Source organism: Notechis scutatus, chromosome 3, assembly GCF_049901735.1.
Source record: "Notechis scutatus isolate UNSWTSFEM ecotype Mainland chromosome 3, rNotScu1.2, whole genome shotgun sequence".
NCBI lineage: Eukaryota > Metazoa > Chordata > Lepidosauria > Squamata > Elapidae > Notechis > Notechis scutatus.
Genome location: NC_142011.1, coordinates 72252952 through 72276052, shown reverse-complemented (window position 1 = coordinate 72276052; position 23101 = coordinate 72252952). Strand labels below are relative to the sequence as shown.

The following is a 23101-nucleotide window of genomic DNA, read 5'->3' as shown; positions in this document are numbered from 1 at the left end:
ACCAGCAAGAACTGTAGAACAAATGCTATAAGATTGCTCAAGTACTTATTACTGTTCAGGTAGCATTATTGTTACTGAAAAAAATTATGAAATATATCTTGTAAATCTTAACATAGCACTATGGTTTTAGCAGACTATGGCATTTGTGTATGATGAAACAAACATGAATTCTTTAAGTCTAGCATTGTTTATTGTATGTCATGCCATTGATGCACAAGACTTACACAAATGTACAGAGAAATTCAAGCCATCATTAACAGGGAACATACCGTTTGCAATATGCTTACTCACAACTGTAGCTCAGAATGTTGCAGAAATAAGGAGCTCTGAGTTTTGTTTCATAAATTATACATTTCAGCCAGTATTTGTGTGGAAGAGGGGCTTCTCTTCCCTTACAACAGCTGTTTGAATTTTGTGGGCTTTGTTCCTTAGAGGGCAGAGTTAGAGAAAAGAATTCAAAAGAATACACAATCATGCAAATGTGGATATAAATTATCATGACATGTTTTCTCTCGCAGATTGAGAATCTTTCCATCACAGATTAAATATAAATGTTTCAAATATCTGTATCGCACTGTAGCGATTGCTATTGATAATGATAACATTTGGAAATGACACATTGTCCAGCAGAGATGAGACAAGTAGAAAGAAATTACACTTGATGTAGTTAGAGGTTCAAGTTTGATGCCTGTCTTCTCTCAGCAGCACTAGCCCACAAAATAAATAAACAAGCAGTGTTTGCTTTCCTGTCATTAGTACCGTCAGGCACTGAACATCTCGAGCTGTGGTGAAGGCATGAATACATAAACACACAAAAGCCACCACAGTATCTAGTTTTGTAAATTTAACCAGGTCTATATCTTGGTGGGGAAGCTTAAGTACTGATTTATTCTTATGTGATTGATGAAGCTTTTCCATCTTGCAAATGTATTGTTACCAAATCACACTGGGATATTGTGTATGTTGTAACTTTCGCACATTTCCTAGAGTTAATTCTTTTTGAGATTTCAATAGAGCAAGCAGCTGTAATGATTTTTTTTTTATCAGTAAAAACTACATAACAATATATTGGCAGGATATCATTCTCATCAGAATATGCATGATTCTCGATTGTATACATGATAGAAATGGTTCAGATGTCTTTTAATTTCTATATCATTGAAGCTGAAATTGAAGTCTCAAATCCAAATGAAATCTGAGAAATAAGTATTAATTATTAATATTTTAAAAGAAAAATGTTAAAGAATTGTTCTCTTCCCCTTCCCCCAATTATATCCCTATTATGTGGGCTTTTTTATTGATAGGCAGGATAACAGAGCATTAAACATGATGGTCACTTCATCTAGAGTGCTCCTAGGGAAAAGTTCTTGATAAGCTCTATATGAAGCCACTAAAGTTTACAATGGCTCCTAATTGTCATGAGCCTAAGTTGCAAATTTACCACTGATTTTAAAGGATTTGTGATATTTCCAAAATTGTTATTTCTTACATTGGTGATAGATTTACAAAACCTTTTCACAAGAAACAAAGAGGCTATATGTAGAGGCAGTAATTGCATTCTGATTTTTCATTCACCAATGACTGGTTCGTGCTGCTTTATGTTCTCATGTTGAATAGAATGTTTGCTGTGAAGTTCCCTTTTATTTGTCATGTGTCTTCAAATATTTCTTGCCTCCAAGCTTAGACTGAAACCAGGTACACTGGAGAAATTCATTTTTTTTCTATTTACTGCTCACTAGATGTTTTGATATACATTTTCTCACAATTATAGAATAGATAAGAAAATATACTAGACATCTGGTGAAAATATAGTCTTATTAATGAAATGCAGCTGATAATCCCCTATGTTTAAACTAGGGCTGTCAAATTTGTAACTCGTGGGCCAGATGCATCACACATTGGCCACACCCAGCTTAGCGAAGGGGGAAAAAGACCTGATACATCATGTGATGATGTAATGACACAAGTTTGACGTCCCTGGTATAAACCAAATCATGTGTTTTATGTGGCATTTTTGTTTTTTATTGCCAGATACCTTTATATTCTAGAGATCCATCTTATTTCATCTCTCATTCTTAATCCCCCTTGTAAACTATAAAATCAGAATATACTATGTCAAAGTGCCCAACACAAGGTTATTTAATAATGGTCTTGGCTAAAAAACAGATTAAATCTTTCCAAACTCAATTGAAGATATTAGAGCATACATTTATTCCAGACAAATGATACATTTAGTCCATAAGATTTATCAATTTATGCTTGTCTATCTTAAGCCATGTTTCTACTTTTCTGAAAGTGCTGTGGTTTTAAAAATCATCTGATAATTGTTCTGATAAGAAGGAACATGAAATCTATTAAGCTTCATACAGAGTTCCCATAATTAGGGTTTTTCCACTAGAGGCTTATAACATTTTTGTTGCATCACCTGATCATTGTTGATATGATGTGAAACCTGTTCACAATACTTGGCTTAACAATGGTGGGATGATTCTAGAAGACATCTTATATCATTAATATTGAAGTAACCTTAATCTTGCGCAGGGGTGGGATTCAACCAGTGTTACTACCGGTTCAGTGACTACGTTTTGTGTATGCATGCAAACAAACCTTAAGCTGTGCTGCCTGGACAGCTGAAAAGCACTGTGCGCGGGTGCGCAGCATTTGAAAAGCCTCTTTTTTCCTGCTTTTTCAGCCTCAGCTGTGCCACACAAAGCATCTGAGGTTGAAAAAGCAGGAAATAAAGGACAGGTAAGAGCCCAGGTGGGCGGGTGGGCCAAACAGCAGCAAACACAGAACTGGTTCCGTGTCTGCTGCTCTTCAGAGCTACTGGTTTCTTAGAACCAGGCAGAACCGCTAGCATCCCACCCCTGATCTTGCGCATCCACTGAGATACAGAAAACAAGACTTTTGTCCTATATGCTTCTATTGCAGTTTAAAGCATTGCTAACACAGGTTAAGTCCACTAGTTGTTGTATATAGACCCTGAAATTCCCATTCTCTGGAGAGTTATTTAGTTTCCCTGTTTACCTTGATGTCTATTTCATTTGCTGTAAGTGTGAATTAAATTGATCCAAATAAATTGTTGGTCTTTTCATTAGATTAGTTGGTTACTTCTGTTGTGGTTGCTTTTTTATACGATTTGTTTTTAAATTAGATTTGTGTTTTAACTGAGCTTTTAGCATAGGTGGATGACATTTTGTGGCCAGGGTAGGATTTCAGGTGAAAAACCATTTATACGTAAAACTACTTTCATTTGGGAGTTAGACTTCATGTACATTTTATGGCTGAATCAAAGATACATGGTCACGATGACAAACACATGTAAAATGTATTTCCAAAAAGCAATATGGCACTTATTTGATAAACAACTTCTTTCTTTTGGGATCTGCAACATATTTATTAACCTTTATTAAAATGTAACATAATGAAAAGTTAATACAGAAACAGATTTATCAATTAGAAAAATGTTTGTAGCATTGAAATGCAAGGTTAGAGTCTTACAGTACATTTCCTGACTTCCTCAGCAGTTATCAATGTTTTAGCAGTAAAGAAGTTGAGACATGGGCTTTTGAAGGATAGATTAAACCTATCTACCAACATATAATATCAAACCCCTTCCAACCATTTACATCAACATTTAAAACTCACCAAGCCCCATTATTCCCATTCACTTTTTGAAAGAAAAAAAAGTTACAGAATTGTAATAATAAAAATAATAAAATAAAAAATAGGACAAAGAAGAAGTATTAAATATATTCACCTCTTTGAGTTACTTATATAAATAATAAAAGATGGATTAAATATATTAAATAAAAATGTGCTATATGCCCTACTTTTTCAATTAGTATTTTAGGGTATGGCTTTTGATCCTTTTGAACATGCTTCTAACATTTAGAAGGAAATTAACCTTATTTAACTAATATTTGACACAGAGGAGACTGTCTTCCACTTACCACATTATGGAAGAAAATATACATTACCTTTACATAGCTCTGTAATATCATGCAATGACTATTCACATTCTCAGACTCAGACTCAGGGAATTCACTTATAGATACTCAACAAAATTCAATCATTTCAACAATTTATTTATTTCTGAAGTATATCTCAACTACAAAATTTCAGATAAGCAGTAGATTGCAGCCAAGACTTTAACTCCTTGCTGCGATCTATAGAAAATAGGCTAAAGTAGGCTTGGGCTGTGTTAGATACACTTACATGTTGACAGTCAATTTTCAATTTGGAAAAATTATACATATGTAACCAAGAATGCTACACACCTTGATATGTTTCCCAGATAAAAATCCCAGATTGTTCAGGCAGCAATGACATCTGCACCAACCAAATGAAGGTGACCATTACATCACAACCAAGAGGGATGTTGCTTTTTGTTGCCATAAGTGCCCATTAGGCCACTTGGTTGATACTCCTTATGGGAAAAAATAAGAAATTCTCTTTTCCTTTATAAAAACATTTCTCCACCTATTTCTATCAGCTTTTCACATGGTTGGTGACATTCAGAATTCTGGTGGGGAAAACCAACCACTGTCTTTACAATGTTACACCATACAGCTATACAGATGCATGATAAGACTACGCATGAGGCAGCAAGATTTAGAGAGATAAGAATTTTTCCTGATTACAAGACAGCAGGAAAGTAACAAAAGCCGCTGTGTGGATAAGTCCACACACTGCAACGTACTGTATTTTGACTGCTTTGTGCCCACTTAGTTCTTTGAAAGTTGTAAGAACAAATTGATGGATGTCATCTTCTTTTGAATGACTCCCGTGAAGTCTTGCAAATTTGCACACTTAGAATTGACTATTTTAGAGGATAGAGGGGGTGACAACATTTTAGAAACACAGTATGGATGCTGTTTTTAAAAGTTTTATTTGGGATAGTTCCTGAATTTCCTTCCTGTTTTATTTCCAAAATCAGAAATACATGTTTGCTATAAATATAATGCAAAACTCAGATTTTTAGGAAAAAAACTCTGCTTAAAGAAAGAGTAACATGGCCTATCTTAAGCAACCTATTTTGTGTGACTGGAAAGGACAGAAAGTTACTTAATGCATTAATATTTTTTAACCATTAGAATGAAAAGAAGTGCTTTTGGAACTATGTATGTTGATTTACATATGAGGGATATACATTTTCTCCTCTGATTCAGGTGAGAAAATAACTTGATCAAGTTGAAATACTCAGCTATAAAGATCAACTGTAAGAGCTGATATCCAACAAAACCAGAAGGTTCCCAGCTGGAAAAGGGTGATTTGGTGGTTTTATTTATTTTCAGAATATCTGCTTTCTAGGTACTTTATGTGTTCATAAAGTAAAAATACATATACTATGTTTTGTTAGTGACAACATAATAGTCTTCTATTCTTTATTGACATAACTTTTACCTATTTCCAGATTGAAGTGGGATTGGATTATTTTCTGCCATAGTAGTTTTCTTTGTATTTTCTGAAATTTGTTACTAATGAATTTGTAAGGGTGAAAATTCTAAAATGCAGGTTGCCTAATAATTTGAAATTATTTTACTTTCCAGTGGACAAAAATATCCCTGCTTCTATTACACTACGGTACTCATTTACAATAGTTGATAGATCAGTTTTCCAAAGAGGGCAAATATGTATGAATAAGAAGAATCAAAGATATTTAAAGTAAAATACTGCACATTGATTAGCTAAAGAGTGAAATTTTATTTTCAGCTTGAAGATCCCCAAATTTTACATGTCTGTTCTCGGTTTTACTCTCTACTGCAGCAAAATCAGCACTATTAACAACTCTGCAACAAGAATGTGTTGCAAATCTATCCACCAAAGTATATTCAATTATTGGTGCACTATAATATAAATAAAGTATAGCTTTTCTGTCAATTTGATTGCTAACATAAGCTTCATTTCACATTGATAGCAAATAATACTTTCCTAAAAAGTCATTCAATCCACCCACAGTAAAATACAACAGCAGTCAACCACATCTAAAGAACAGCTGGCTCTTTAGTTGAAGTTTACTTTTCATAACGCATTCTTTCCATCCAAAAAAGGAGGACGAGAGAAAAAGAAACTATTCCAATGCAATTTGTTTTATTCCATTAATTGTTTTCTCTATGTTTTGCCTCTCTTTACTTTTGCTTTTCTGAGGCATACATTATTTTGTAATGTCTACATTATTTCATTTGGAATGATCTAAATTGTCTAGGAAAACAGCCAGAAGAACAAGAAGTTAAAATTGATACCGGTTACCTGCCAAATTATACAAATTTATCCTACTAGATGGAATCACACAGTTGTATCAGCTGTGAGAGAACACTTTGGGCTGAGCAGAAGTGTGTCTGGTTTTCTCAGCTCTACCCCACTAGAATTAATAAATCTGCTATTCAGCCATGACTTTTTCACCTGTTCAAAATACTACTTAAAGTAGCATAGTATTAAAAGACTGAAGTTGGCATTTTTTCCTAGTTTATAACTATTTTGTTTTGATTTATTTTAAATTTGTTTTTTTAAAAAAGAATATTCTCTTGGCCTCATTTATTTATGAACTCAAATTCATATCTTTATAAGATGTACCTGGAAAACTTACAACTATAACAAGATTTTGACGAAAGACAGCATGTGCATAGTAGACATGATTAAAACAGAATTTTCTTAAAATAAAAAGTGTTCATGAAAACAAAATGAGTGCACCATTCTCTAGACCTTCACTGAGTGACTATTCCTAATAAGAATAATAAAATTATGAAGTGATAGAACAAGGAGTAATGGTTTTCAAATAAGTTGTGAGAGATTATGATGTGGTAAATCTTGGGGAGCTAAGCATAACAAAGAATAATAAAGGAAATATGAAATACTTCTTGGCTGTGAGTATTTGGGAACCTTCAAAAGGGAATGATCTTTATTAACCTTGGGATATAGTGCAGTAATTATGTTTCCTGATACTACATTGAGTTATTCCATTTCTTTCAGGTCAAATTATATAGTTACTGATTAGATGACCAAATGATTGGCTAGAAAATCTAAGAACCTTGTAGAATGTGCTTAAAAACTGGAGTTTGGAATGGAGAGTGTAGCAAAGGGGATAGAAAGGAAGAGGAACAATAAGGAAAGGAAATAAGAGAAGCTACCTAAATGTGTTTGGGTGAATGTACGTATAAGCAGGAGAATGAGAATGATTGCATGAAACTCCAGTTCTGTTCTGTAACATGTGATGCTTCTAAATTCTTCTCTGAAGATCACATCAAATTTAAAGTTTAATGAGACACAGCTTCATAGCTTCATATTGGAGTAGAAAGCTATGAATTTGATTGTCTAATCAATGGTAAGTCCCATTTCTTTTAGAATCTGGTATATATAGTAGGTATACAGCTTGGGTTGTTCAGTTTTGGGGTAGAATGTGGGTTGTTCAGATTTTGGGTAGAATGTGGAGTGTCTCCAGTCACTGTGGTATGTAATATATTTGAAGCAGAATAATATTTGTCTTTGGAAAATTATAGTTGCCAAAGCTACTTTTTGGAGATGTTTGGGTGCAGTGGCATCTCAATTTTAGGCTTTATTTCAAGGATTGATTTCCAAACCAGTTACATTAAGAATTAAGTTGAACAAGATTCAACACATAATTAGACCAGACAAAATCATATATTGTTGTTAGACAAATGTTCACCTATGAATCTAACTGCTTATAATATATTGGATTGGGTTGATGCTATGACTTAGAGTAAATATTTGGTATATGTGGGGTTGTTTTTTCTGGCCCAAATGTTTATATTTTGTAAAAGCCAATATAAACTTAGGTATATTAGTGAATACTCATCTTAGCAGCTAGAAGACTTCACCTCAACTGCCCAATGGGCATAGAATTATTTGTAGTATGTTGAAGTTAGGTAATGCTAAACTGTCATAAAACCTGTGTAATTTTTTTTCATGGGCTATGTTCTGACCCAAACCCTTTTCCAATAAAATAAACAATAACCAAAGGGAACAGAACCTTTTAATGAGTCTTAGGAATGCCCGATTAAAAGGCTGCTGCAAGCTAATTAACTTTGATAAGCACAAACCTCATCAAAACTGTGTGAGACTGCCAAGAATCACAGATGATAAATATTTCACAACACAAGAGTCTTCAAATACCAACTAAGATACTGCAATGTCCATGAGGCTGGAGTTTCAAAACGTTTTTGCTTCCTACAAAGAATGTTTGATTCACAGCTGGCTTTTATCTTCTTGAAAGAGGGGCCATTACCTTGCAGCCTTACTCCTGAGTCACCCGTGCTGCTGCAGCTGTTCTTTCCTACAAGCTGCCCTGCGTGCACGTGCACTTGGCACAGGCTCCTCGGGAACCTCCTCATCGCTGCTGCCAGCCTCCACAACCTCTGAAGGCAGCAGTCCACTCCCTAATGGTCCTGGCCCCTCATCTGAGTCCTTGCTCTCCTCAGCCGTCTGCACCTGGCTGCCGGCTAACCATAACAGGCTAGTCACTGTTATAACACTGCTGTTAAAATGAGATTATTGTGGGCCACTCAGTGGAAACCGGTTAGGAATCAAAACTAGATTAACTAATTCTGTTTTATTGTGAACTTATATTAATAGAATATTGCAAGTCTGAAAATACAGTCCTTTCCATTGATTCCTTTATAACCCAAAACTAGGGAGGGTCTCTTCTGAACATCTTACCCTCCCCTTTACCCACTTTCCAGCTTTGCTGTTTCTTACCTGACCATTCCCTTGGCAGTGTCTCTTTGCCAGAGTCCCAAAGTCTTTTCCATGTACCACTACACTTGTACAATGTGAGATTGTTTTCTGAGCACAAAAGAAGTAAAACAGACTCATTTTTCATTTTAGAAATAGTTCTGTCAGCAGAACTTTTGTATAGTGCGTTGTTTATATCTGAATAAGATTCATTCAGCTCCAGTTCCTTTTCCGCCAGATTTCCTATTTTCAACATCTTTTTCTTCTTTCATTTCAGCCAAACCCTTTGAAAATGGACAATACTTGGACATCTATGGAATTACAAGAGACCAAGCTGGGGAGTATGAATGTAATGCTGAAAATGATGTCTCAGTTCCAGATGTGAAAAAAGTAAAAGTCACAGTAAACTGTAAGTCATGATTATTATTTTTTAATGAATCATTAACTACATTGTGATTTTAGAAGCAAAAAGCAGTTGTCAATAAATGATTAAATGTAATGTAAATTCTGTATAAAAATTACACTAGATGAGAAGCATAGCAACAGGCTCTGCCCACAACTTGTATGTCTTCTGGAGAAGGTCACTGAACTTTTGTACCAGAAACTCTTGGCAGTTCTTACAATAATGAGCATGCGTTATTCCCAGCCATCTCAAATTTCCATAAAACATGGCCATTACATGACAGAAAGCCTAAAATTAATGAAGACTGTGAGAACCTCATTCTCCACTGAAAAGGTCTTACCAAAACGATATCTTTGGGGCTAATGTTTATGTGTGTATGTTATGTATACATACATACATACATACATACATACATACATACATACATACATACATACATACTCTCTTTCTGTGTGTGTGTGTGTGTGTGTGTAAAGAAATTAAACAAGGAAAAATATGTTAACCTTTGAAATTCAGTTACATAACATATTATAATATGTTTCCCTAATAACAAATTCAAACTTTCTGGAGATTTTTTTCATTTATAAAAAAAGGAAATTATAATAAATAAAACCATACTGTACTTTATTTAGACTGACTTATATTTTCTTCGTTTCATGCTTTTGCAAAATTCTAAAGTCTATGTCTGTGATAGTTTCAGCAACAAAATTGTTTTGAGTTGTTACGTATTAAAATTAGACTTGAGTAAACAAACAAACCCTCAACTCAGTTTTAAATGATAAATGTTGTGACAGTGAGTTTTTGAGGAGATGAAGAAAATTTACAGTTATCTTAGTGGCCATTCCTTCTCACACATGTAATATCTTTCAAGTTATAATTGTGTTTATGTACTCTTACATATGCATATACAAATAGTTCTCTATTATACTTAATATTAATATACCACTAATTTAATATTTCAGGAAAAATGCAGTAGAAAAATTGTAGTTCTTATGATAGGCCGGTGTTTCTCAATCTTGGAAACTATCAGATGTGTGGACTTCAATTCCCAGAATTCTCCAGCCAGCAGATACTGCCCTAAGAGAAATACATCCCCATATTGCCAAAAGAAATACTGGTACTTAAGAAGACACATTCTGTCTTGAATCAGGAGACTGGTAGCACCTTTTCAGACTAATAATTAAATAAGATTAAAGCTACAATGTGCTACAGAACATTGTAGAACAGTGTGGTAGATAGATAATTTAGATTGATGAGGAATGAGGTGGGGAGATGAAATGGTTATGCCAATGCAAGTTATATTGCAAATACCATATTAATTTATAATTTAAAAAACCATTGTTTTTTACAAAACTTCTGAAATCTCCTGGTGTATGTCATTTCTTCAATCTTTACTCAGTTCTGTTGGTAGAGCTTTTTGTTCCAAAACAGCTACTTTGATGTACTTTAGGAATTCTAGGAATTGAAGTCCACACATCTTAAAGTAACCAAAGTTGAGAAACACCTGTCACAATATTCTTGATCATAATTGCAAAACTCAGAACAAGTTTTTGTTTTATCATTTTGAGGTAGAAAATGGGGAAGCTGCAGCTTTGGTCCTAAAATAAGGAGGCTTGGTACTTTTTTTTTTTTAAAAAAAATAGAACTCCCCCACTCTCTACAACTTTCAAAAATTCCGAAAAATGTGGCTCTATACGTATGCTTGAAAAATGCCAGTTTTGCATCAGTTAATTCATCTATTGACATGGTAAATCTAGAAGTTGATGTGGGCATCTTCTTGTCATTTGTTTGCCTGTTAGGCAAGCTACTCCAATTTACTTGGCTTTGACACTACCTCCAAGGCATGATCCTATATTAACATATTTGCTAGAGAGAGTTTTTTTCTTTAGTAGAAGTATGATTTAAATAAAAAAAAAATACCTGAGGCATTTATGTGCTTTCCCCACCAAAACAAAATAAAGCCTCATCAGTAGGACTCTTTTGACTTTAAAAGGTGGAGTTTCAGCATAATGCATTGTTCACCTTCACACGCTTTTTTTTTAATGTGCAAGGATTTCTTCCTCTCAATGGGAAACATTCAGATATGTAATCCCCTTCTATGTATATTCCCAGCTCTTGAATAATCTAAAATGTGCTCCAAAAAAAATAGGACAATATTCACTGATCTCTTAGTTTTTTTTAAACTGACTTTAACATATAGCTCGGTAAGCCTTATCTGCATGTCTTGTGAGCCTGTCATACTACTAGCAATATATTGCCAATGAGGTTTCAACCAGCTATTGCCTCTAGCTAGATTAGGAATATCAGAATTCTTCCTGGGCTGCCCAGAGCTGCCTCATTATATCAGTTTCCACTTTCTGTCTGCTTAGGAATAAGTATATATGTGTAAACTGTATATAGCACATATACTTTATGTACTCGGACATAACTTTAACTTTCATTAGAAAAATGAATTCTATTTGAAATCCAACAACATTACTAGTTTGGCATCCCCCTAGATCTTGTATAACAGGGGTGTCAAACTCAATTTCATTGATGGCCACATCAGGGTTGTGTTTAACCTTGGGGGGCTGTGGTGGGTGTGGCCAGCTTGACATTATTTGTGTCAGGGTGCCAGTGGCCTAAGCACTTTGCCAGCAGAAATGGACTCCTGAATTCCATTTTTTGGTTGGGATGGCCTCCTGCAATCCTCTGCCAGCAAAAATGGAGCTCAGGAGGGTCATATGTGGCCCTTGTGAGCTCTGTTTTCAGCTACGACAGCCTTCTGCAACCGTCTTCCAGAAAAAAACAGAACTCAGGAGGGCTGCGTATTCTCCTAGCGAGCTCTGTTTTTGGCTGGGACAACCTCTTGCAACCCTCTGCCAGTGAAAATGGAGTTAGGGATGGCTGCGCATGGCCCTCGTGAGCTCTGCTTTCAGCTGGGATGACTCTCTGCCAGCAAAAAGCGTGGCTCTCCCATGCTCCACTTTTGCTGACAGATGCATCACGATCTGTTTCCAGGGCCAGATCAGGCATGATATTCCGCTCTGAAAAAAAAATCGGGGCCGGCCAAAAGAGACCCCCTGCCGCGCGCCCGCTGCTTTCCCTCGCCAGGGCCGGGCGGTGGCGTGTTGCACGGAGGCTGGTCTGTGGCTGGCCCAGTTCCCTTTTCCTGCCACTCAGCGGCCTCCACTCGCACCGCCCGGGCTCCGTTCAGGTATCCGGCTGGGGCTGTCAGGAGTTGCTACCGCCGGCGCAGCTCCACGCGGCTCCAGTCCCACGTTGCCTCGGGAAGGGAAAGGCAAAACCAGGAGCCGCTGCTGCCGTTGCAAAGCGCCACCACGGCTCTTCCTTTTTGCCTTTCCCTTCCTGAGGCAACGCGGGACTGGAGCCGCGGGGAGCCGCGCCAGCAACTCCTGACTCGGGGCCTCCGAGGGGAGGGGAAGGAGGAGAAGAAGGGGTGGGGGGAAAGGGGGGGGGGCGATTCCCAAAAAAAATAGGAATTCCGATTTTAATCGGAAGAATATCATGCCTTAGATCAGCACCATGTGAACTGGATCCAGCTCCTGGCCTGGAGTTTGACATCCCTGTTCTATAATGCAATTTTAGAACCTGAATACTTTTGATTATCACAAGGTATGGATTAATATAAAATATGCCCTACTTTGAACATTCCATCAATATTTTGCTGGCCATTTAGAAGTAGAATAATGGGCTATGCTGTGTATAATACAGTGCTTTTCATTCTTGCTTGAAACATTCACATATAGTTTACAAGATAAATGGCTTGTGGTAGATAAACTAATCTCAAACTTCCTAAAGCAGTCCAAAATTCCATAATAATTTAATTCTCCAGTGAAGCAAAACAGAACCTTTTTTAATGCAGTTCATATAAACTTGACTTTCAGATCTGTCCAACTCTTTGCAAGGATAAAGGAAACAAGATAGCATCCTGGTTCAAACTGCACTATATCAATCCTTCCATTTCATCTATGGTTCTTTCTTTTTCTAATATTGGAAATCCCACGTAGAATATCAGAGAAATCTCATAAAAGCATAGCACTTTGTGAGACCAAGCTATGTATTTGAACTACAGTACATTGTTACTTACATATATCACAGGTCATCTGACACTAGAGAGTAAAGGTTACTGCCTTTCCTGCCAGATGAAAGGAAGATTTTTGTGTAAACTGTTGTATTATCAAGGGTAAAAAGTCCAACTTGGAGAAAGATCATGATCCCTTGGTTTTTGATGTGAAAATTTTGTATCATTTACCACTCCACTGCCTTTGGATATATTGAACAGGATTCGGGGGAGGGAAGTTTCCCAATATTGCTGTAAATCCGAGGTAGCTGCCCCAAAATCAATGACATTACATCAGATTTATGGTAGCATTGCAAAGTGCAATTTGTCCTAATGGCCTTGGCTCTACAATTATAATTAAAGTAGCTGTAAATGTTGATAGATGGTGGAAGGTGTACGTGCAAGCCTACTTGATTCACTGATGAAATTTCAACAAACTGCAACTCTTGCAAGAGAGACTTTGTGATCTCTATATCATGCAAATCACCATATGCCTGGCAAGAGAGTTAACTCATCAAGATATAACAACCATTGCACTCACCAGATGTGTGTTTAACAAAACAGCTGCAGGCTGGAAGCTGCTTAGAGTCAGAGAAATGATTTATGGGTGTGTCTGCATTTTAATTTTCAATGAATATATATGTTAATGTTCGAAAACAAATTCTCATAATGTCCTAATCTACTTTGTTGTTTTCATTGCATCTAATTTTGAAGTCATTTTGCTAACACTTGGAGTGTGTGAGGGAAATAGTATATTTAGCCTCTGCTTAAACTGCCTGTTTTCCAATGCAGTACATATTTTCTATAAATAAGGAAAGAGATTTACTCACGCAGGTTTTGGAAAGAAAAGATGGTTTGTACATTTCTTTAAATGTTCTTCCTTGCAAAATAAGGATGTAGAAAGGTTCTTGAATTGTAATTTGAGTGGGGAAGTGGATACTGAGCATTTATGATGAAAAAGAATTTAGAATTTTTCTTTTTCATGGCAACAAGAGGTCCACCCAGACTGGATATACTGCCTAATAATTCTTGGTTACTATCAAACAATGGTGCTGTCAGGCTGCAGTGAGACCTGGAAGTGATGAAAGAAATAGAGTGATAGAGCAAAAAAACAACAACCCACTCTATGTTGACAGCACCAAATTCAAGCAAGCTCTCACAGAATGTGAGAAAACAGATTTTTCAAACCCTGTGGAGTGAAGCTTGTTTCTGCCACTCAAGCTATTTTCTGTGGAGATGACACCAATAAATGAAGCCCAAATGAAGCTAGAGAGAATAAAAAATACAAACTTTTAAACAGGAACAACTTTTCAGCTTTAAACACAAAATTTCATTATCCAAGAAACAACACTACAGAGCTATGTCTACTTGAGAAAACTATTTGCATTTTTTAAATTCAAGCAATGTTTTTAAATTGCTTTCAACAGTAAATGATTTACTGTATGAACTTTATTCAGTAGAAACACTTTTAGGCATTAAATGTTACAAAAATATTGTGGATCCATTCCATCCATAGGGATTTTCTCCATCCTCATTCCTTTCCCCATTTTCATTTTTAATGAGCCCAACTGGTAATTCTTAGTTTTGTTTTGTTTTTCTTTTTTTCTTTTTAAAAAGAGGGCTATTATGGACAAGCATTGACAGTAATGATCACTATGTGAAGAAGAGCATCTGCAGTAGCAAAAGCAGCTGAGAAGTAATGAGCGTTGTTGATGTCAGTGATGATGGAGTACATTTTTTTACCTACAGCATGTCATTCCATGATACCTACAGAGAGGAATAGTGGCTCTCTGAGTAAAGCAAAGTGGCTGTGCATGCACACACATATGAAAACAAAACAAAACCAAGTGCAATATCTGCAGAAGCCGTGTGAGCCTGAATAAAAGATGCAGCTGTTTTAATGATTTGAAAAGAAGAGGAAGGGGCTGTGGGTCTAGATCATGGATCTCAAACTCGCAGCATCATGTTGCTGTCACATGAAGTTTTGTGACGTTTTTCCCCTTCGCTGAGCTGGGGTGGGTGTGGCCTATGCATGATGCGTCCAGCCTGTGGACCGCCAGTTTGACACCCCTGGTTTAGATAAAGACCTATATTTTCCAGTACATTTATACATGTCTATCATTCACAGTTCCTGGAATTTACCCTTCATTATTGTAAACCTTTAGAAATGATCTGTATTATGATTTCCCTCTAAAAGTCCCATGAAGTAGTGAAATGCAGTTCATTTCTCTTCTGATCAAAACATTGTACTGTTTACTGCTCTACAGAGAATTTTGCTAAAAATCTATTCTAAGTAACTATGCAGAACTTTTTTTTAATATTGGATATTTGTTTTTATGTTGTAAACAACTGCTCAGCCTTCCAAATGTACGCAAGGAAAAATTATTCCCCTTAATGATTTTTCATAAGTGAAGATATGTATTTGTTTTGCTTTTGAAACATTGCAGTAAAACTTCTCTTTGTTCTTTTAGTATATATACAGTACCATGGTTTTGTGTTTTTGTTCTGTTTTGATTGTGCCAATTATGCTTTTCTTAATTAAATATGTCATCCTTAAAAAGATAACTTTATAAACATGATAGGTGTTGGTAGATTATGGTGGGGGGGGGTAGATGAGCAGGAATATACATGCATGCATTCTGTACAGAATGTGCAATTAGTATAGAGGGAATGTTTAATTGCTAGTGAAAATACCATTACAGCAGGATTAAAATAAATAATCTGTGTTTTATTTTGTCAGTAAGGTTTTATTTGCATTTTTAATTGTAAGGCAGATGCTGATTTATAGTTTATATGGGTTGGAAACTCTAGGTTAATATAGCAAGATGTGAATATGCCCTCTGAAATATTGGCTGGAATTTACACACACACGCAAGTAGCTCTGCTACTAAGTCATTTGGTTGTCAATATGTAATTTCAAAAAAGAAGCTATAAGATTCTTAAATTTCTAGAAATTGAAGCTGGAATCCTGGAATGTTTTAAGACAAGACTATCAGTTTCTAATATAGACACAATTGGAATTCACAATTGGAATATTATTCTCACAGAAAGACTCCTCTTCTTACCCAAGTGCATATTTTGGGTGACTGATGTGAGAGGATTGTCGAACTCTCCTTGGGAACAGGGAAGGACAAATGGTTAAGGAAGAACTTTTAGAAAAGACAACTCAGTCCTGAAAAATAGGATGGCATGATTTTCTACCTTGATTTTCTTTAGTATAAGACAGGACACAGAGAAATGCTTCCAAGCTTTCAAGTTTCTATTATGCTATTCTACAACAATAAACTGATGCTGGAATCTCTAGCATGGCTGTTTTTTGACCCTGCCTATCTTGAAGGACTGACAACAATTGAAATGTCATTGTTTAGTTTAGCCTAAATTTATGAAGTGGGTGGAGAGGCTGTTTATGGCTACACTTAGTTCCATACTGCATAACCTACATACAAATCAAAGATGTGAATATAAAAGATAGCACTTAGAAGGAGCAAGGAAAATTGCCTTAGAATATCATAGAATATAGAGTTGGAAGGAGTCCTAGAGGTGTTCTAGTTCTACCCCCTGCTGAAGCAGGAGACCCTATACCATTTCAGACAGGTGGCTGTTCAGGTTCTTCTTAAAAGCCTCCAGTGATGGAGCACCCACAACTTCTGAAGGCAAGCTGTTTCACTTGTTGATCTCACCATCAGGTAATTTCTCCTTAGTTCTAGGTTGCTTGTCCCCTTGATTAGCTTCCATCCATTGTTTTGTCTTTGTGTTTCTTCCTTGCTAGAAAATGTGCAGTTATATTTCTTTGGTCAACTTTAAATGATGAAAAATTTATCCAACGGAAAGCAGAATCAAATCAACATAGGCAACTGTAAAACAGAATCATAAATAAGAACTTCCCAAATGCAGTTATTGTACTAGAGCATTGCAGTTTGGCAAGAAATGCAGTCAGGAAAGGGGCATTGATTTTCACGACCAAGGCACTGTATTGATAAATCAGTCTGCAGTCTCTGCCAATTAGGAAGTATTCAGTAAACTCTTCTGTCACATGTAGTTCTATTCTGTCCGTATGCAGATCTCCAAAATATATAGATTTTGTATGCAACTTTTCTACAGATATTCACTTTGGGGCATGATTTTTGGAGTTAAGAACTGCATAAAAATGTGCAAGTATCTGGAAGGAGAACGATATGTACAGAAACTAAATTAAATTTGTTCGTTGAAAAACAGATTTGTGGTCATTTTCATCAAAATTAGTATGGCCAATCTCCAAACAACCACATACTTGAATGTAAAGTGTAATGCCTGATGTAGTTCAGAACTCTGGCCTTTAAGAATTCCCCTCCTGTTGTGAATCAATAAAAGTAACTGAGCCTAAATGCAAAGCAGGTTTTAAAAGCCTGCACACTTGATTGGTCCTTAAACAACGAACAATGATTGGTCCATAACAAGCCCCTGATTGGCCAATTTTAGGACACTTCTGATTGGTTATTAGTTGAACTTGATGCACTTATTATTGGTTAATAAGGTAGCAGCCAACCCTATAAAAGGGTTACTGCTGCCCATAGCTCTTGCTCTGTTCTGTTCTATCTACTGTTATTAAAGAGTTGAAGTCACTGGTCAGATGTCTGGTCTCCATTATTCTCCAAACTTAACACTGGCGACGAGGATGGGATATGGAGACCGAAGAGCTGACTGATCTACAGAGCAACCAACAGAGCACGTGGTCGAACACGCACTATCAACGGCAACATGGCCAGCGGTGCCATACCACCCGCTCCATTCGATCCAGAAACCGAAGACTGGGAGTCGTACATGGATAGGTTCCAGATGTTTCTGGAGACCAACAATTTGAAAGACGCAACAACCAGCAAAAAAAGAGCTATATTTCTAACCCACTGCGGGCCTACCGTGTTTAAAATGGCAAAATCACTTGCCAAGCCAGCCGAAGTAAAAGCGATGGATTGGGACATCCTCGAGCCTTTGCTACGGGCCCACTACGCACCCACCGTGCCAACCTTAGTCAGAAGACACGAATATTACCAGAGGGACCAGCGGAAAGGCGAAAGCCTTGCCAACTACGTCGCAGACCTCCGCAACCTTGGAGGCCTCTGCGGATTCTCTGACTTAGAAGAAGCCCTCTGATACCGCCTAGTTCTGGGCCTAGAAGACGGCACGATCCAGAGCAAAATCATGGCTAAGGGGGACATCAGCCTCACCGATGCCCTTAAAGAAGCCACTGCAGCGGAGGCGACCAAAAAGTCGGCAGCCCGAATGCACCGCACCAGCGCACCGCTACGCCAACTCGCCAAAGATACCTCACCTCGCTCAGAGAGACACCCGGTATCGACTCACCACGAAGACCTAGAATCCCCATCAGAAAGCGATGAGGAAGAGGTCAACCGACTCCGAACGGAACGAGACCAGTTCACACAACACTCATCTCGACCTTGTGCAGGATGTGGAGCGAATCACCCACGATCCAGCTGCAAATTCCTCGACGCACTCTGCCGCGTTTGCGGGAAAAGAGGTCACATCGCAAAGGTTTGCAGAAGCAAACAAAACTCCAACTCCAAACCCCGACAGGCCGAATGCCAGTCTTCAGAATTCTTCGGCACACCCCGAAACAAACTGAATCACCAATGGGGAAGCCACTCCTACAGAAACAAACCGTCCACCACTTCCACCAGGCGGGAAGAAACCAGGCAGGAAGAGACCCACCAGACAATTACCATAGGCCACGCTACATCCCTTGATGCCGGGAAAATCAGAGTAAAGGTCGCTATCGAAAACAAACCTTGTGTAATGGAGGTGGACTCAGGATCATCTCTCTCGATGGTGTCCTGGAAGACGCTTCAACAGCTCATTCCGACGATTCGCCGCCAACACCTCAACCCTCAAAGGGTTATACTCAAAGATTACCAGGGTAACCGAATTCCCGTTGTCGGGTCCCGCCGATTCCAGGTCTCTTTCAAGGACCGCACCGTCGCACTGCCACTGACTGTCATGGACCGTGACCGGCCTAGTCTTTTAGGCCTTCAATGGTTCAGACCGCTTGGAATCACTGTAGCCGGAGTCCACTGTGCCGAGAGCAACGATTGGGAGGAAGCCCTCGTGCAAGAATTCCAAGACGTTTTCGCGAACGGACTAGGCAAGTACAAGGGGACCCCGATCTCATTTAACTTGAACCCTGAGGTAGCACCCATCCGCCTTAAGCCGCGTCGGGTGCCGTTCGCCTGAAACCTAAAATTGATGAACAACTCGATAAGCTAATAGAACAGGGCGTGCTGGAACCCACCGACCACGCCCGGTGGGAAACCCCAATAGTGACGCCTATCAAGCCTGATGGGTCACTGAGAATTTGCGGAGACTACCGGGCCACCCTAAACCACGCACTTCAGCAAAGTGCGTATCCAGTGCCGGTAGTGCAACACCTGCTCCATTCCCTGGGCGGCGGGAAAGTTTTCGCTAAATTAGACCTAGCGCAGGCGTATCAACAATTGCCTGTAGATCCAGCCACCGCGGAGGCACAAACTATCGTCACACATAGGGGCGCATTTAAATGCAACCGGCTCCAGTTCGGGGTGAGCGTCGCTCCAGGAATCTTTCAGAGCTTAATGGAAAGGCTGTTACAAGGAATAAGAGGGGTCGTACCGTATTTCGACGATGTACTCATCGCCGCCCCTAACAGAGACATTCTAGAAAAACGACTCCGAGTGGTTTTACAAAGGTTCCAAAATGCAGGCCTCAAAGTTAAAAAAAATAAATGCCAGTTATGTACCGAAAGGGTGGAGTTTTTGGGATACCTCCTGGACAGTCAAGGAATCCATCCCACTGAGGACAAATTAAAGGCAATTATTAAGGCCCCCACTCCAAGGAACAAGGCAGATCTACAGGCATTCCTTGGACTTATCAATTTTTATAACGTCTTTTTACCCAATAAAGCAACGGTAGCTGAACCATTACATAGACTCTTAGACAAAAAAGCAATGTGGGTTTGGGGACAACGTGAACAATACGCTTTCCAACAAGTAAAGAAATTGCTAACTTCTGATTCTGTACTTATGCAGTACAACGAGACTCTGCCTTTAACTATTACTTGTGACGCCTCACCTTTTGGGGTTGGAGCAATCCTGGCCCACGTATTACCGAACGGAGCAGAAGCTCCCGTCGCGTTTTTTTCACGAACTTTAGCTAAAGCTGAAAGAAATTATAGTCAGCTGGATAAAGAAGCTTTAGCTATTGTGGCTGCAGTTAAAAGATATCATGAATATGTGTATGGGCGTGCGTTTACAATAATTACTGATCATAAACCACTACTGGGGATTATTGCGGGTAATAAACCAACCCCGTATATATTGTCCCCCAGAATGACCCGCTGGTCTGAATTCTTGGCGGCGTACAACTACACCTTGCAACACCGCCCGGGGAAATCAATTCTCCACGCTGATGCATTGAGCAGAACACCGCTTCCAGAATCGGTTGAAGATCCAGCCCCAACCATCACAACGTTGCAAATTGAGACTCTACACGCGCCGCCATTGACGGCGAGAGACATTGCCCTTGAGACAAAACGAGATCCGGTCCTGCAACACATCCTACGCTGGTAACTCAGCCAGCTTTTCATCCCTAAGGTGACACTAGAATTCACAGCCTCCTGGTTTCTTGCTTGGTTCCTTAACTACTACAAACCAAACTGGCTTCTATATTCCATTTTAAGAAAACAAAGTCAAGACATCTAACTATGAGGAAGGAGATACATTGCTCATAGGAAACACCTTCCTTTGATCGGTGTACAATTTTATATACTGTATATGGGTACCTGACAAAATGTTTGACCTTTCTGGTTTTTTTCCTCTTAATATTGAGAATTGACATTTGAAAAGTTGGCAGAACTTATTTTTATTTGCTTTACAATTTTGAAGTTTCCCCCCTCTGGATTGCAGAGAAAATTTAGGGAGGAAAAAAAAACCTGCATTAAAATTCACCCTGTTCTGACTTAGTCATCACCTCAGTGTCAAGGAAAAGTAACAGAATATTTTCAGCAGAAAGGAGTGTTCAAGTTGATTTCTTTTTTGGGGTACTTTTGCTTTTTACAGAACAGCTCAACATTAGCATTTTTTAGAAGTCTGTGTTACTGTTGCTATGGCAGTTTGCATAATATTAGTTATAGTGCTCATTTTAGTTGGAATACATTCATACTTGTTACTTGAATTTAATTATGTCACAAACCTTAAACCTACTGATGAAGAAATTAGTGGACTATGATGTTTGTTGTGGTTGTGAGTGTTAAGATGGATAATTTTTGCTTTAATCTTTACAAGTGTGTGTTGTTTAAGAACACTGAAGAAATCAATGGTTTTCCTTAGAATAAATTGCACTTCAGCCTTTTAGAACAAGACAGTGGTTAAGCAGAGTCCCAAAATGCTGACTTCTTTTTCATGGCTTTGCTAATAAACAAATAGCATAATAAATAGAATAACAGAGTTGGAAGGGATCTTGGAGGTTCTCTAGTCCAATCCCCTGCTGAAGCAGGAAACCTTATACCATTTCAGACAAGTAGCTGTCCAGTTTCCCTCCACACTAATTATTTAAAGTTTTGTTATTCCTGCAAATTTCCAAAATCAGAGATCAGGCAATGTTTTAAGCTCCATAAACTAATGCAAGACCCAATCATTATTCTTTTACTTCCACTGAGTGAGATCAACAAATTGCATACTATTTTTGTGGCCCAGTCCCAAAACCTTGGAAAACCTCAAGCAAACATGCCAAAAAAAAAAAAAAAAAAACCTGTAAGATTTCCTATACTACTGAAATCGCTATTTAGTGGAAATGTATGGTATGTGTGCTATGTAATTTGGGGAAAACATGTATATTTTTACTGACAATACCCATGATAGAGAAGCTCAAATAAAACCAAATTCTTCTCTTCATTATGGCCTGGATGTAGGCAAATTACTCGAGATTTCTACATTGTATGTTTAAACAGAATAGCAAATTTAACCACACTGTTTCTCTGTCTACAAAGTTAGCCTACAAAGATGTTAACTGATTAGTACCTGAACAGAAACCTGGCAAATTCACCCAGAAATTGCATGCATACACAAAATGGGCTAGAGCAGGGGTCGCCAACCTTTTGGACCTCAGGGACCACCAAACTCATAATTTTAGATCCCAGGGACCACTAACTGGTTCTGTGGGTGTGGCCTAATTTGTGGGTGTGGCTTGGTGGTCATGTGACTTGCTGAATATGGCTTGTATGTAAATATTATAAATATTTATATAAATATTGAATTTTTTATTTAAAAAAAGAGCAACTTTTACCCAAAATCAGGCAAAGCAGGCAGGCAGATTGAGTTGTTCACAGAATCACAGATTCATTCAGAAATCTATCTATCTACCATTGGCTAGCTCAATCTGTCACATAAAATTTGCTTGCACAACTCACAACAGACCATGCATGTAAATATTGAATTTTTTATTTAAAAAAAGAGCAACTTTTACCCAAAATCAGGCAAAGCAGGCAGATTGACTTGCTCACAGAATAATTCAGTTATCTATCAATCTGCCATCGGCTAGCTCAGTCTCTCAAATTTGCTTGCCGTGAGTCTGCACTGAATTTGCTTGCAAGAAAACCTTCAGTCCTATGGTTCGGCTGTACTTAAAAGCAGAGGCAAAGATCTAAAGACTAGCTAGAAAGCAAGAAATCCAACCATTTCCTGCTTCCTAGCTAATCTAAATCTCCCAGCACAGGAGTGATGGGCGGGGGGGGGGGGTTCCCGTGGGCCATGTGGGCGGCGTAGCCTTGTGTTTCTGTGCAGCCTGGATTAATTGCTTTGGGGGGGGGTGCTCTGGGGGTGAGATTTCTCTGTGGCCCACCAAAATTTTCTCACGGCCCACCAGTTGGCGACCACTGGGCTAGAGTATTGTGTCCTGTAGCACTCTAATAAGTGGGAGAT

General features: G+C 38.2%; 1 protein-coding gene across 2 annotated transcripts in view; it reads left to right on the top strand.

Moving 5' to 3' along the window:
* Positions 1–23101, top strand: part of NEGR1 (neuronal growth regulator 1) — a 543684-nt gene that overhangs the window by 391253 nt on the left and 129330 nt on the right. For both annotated transcript variants that reach the window (XM_026679346.2, XM_026679345.2), the window contains exon 4: positions 8969–9100. In XM_026679346.2, the coding sequence (XP_026535131.1) occupies positions 8969–9100 (132 nt within the window). The remainder of the gene's footprint in view (positions 1–8968; positions 9101–23101) is intronic.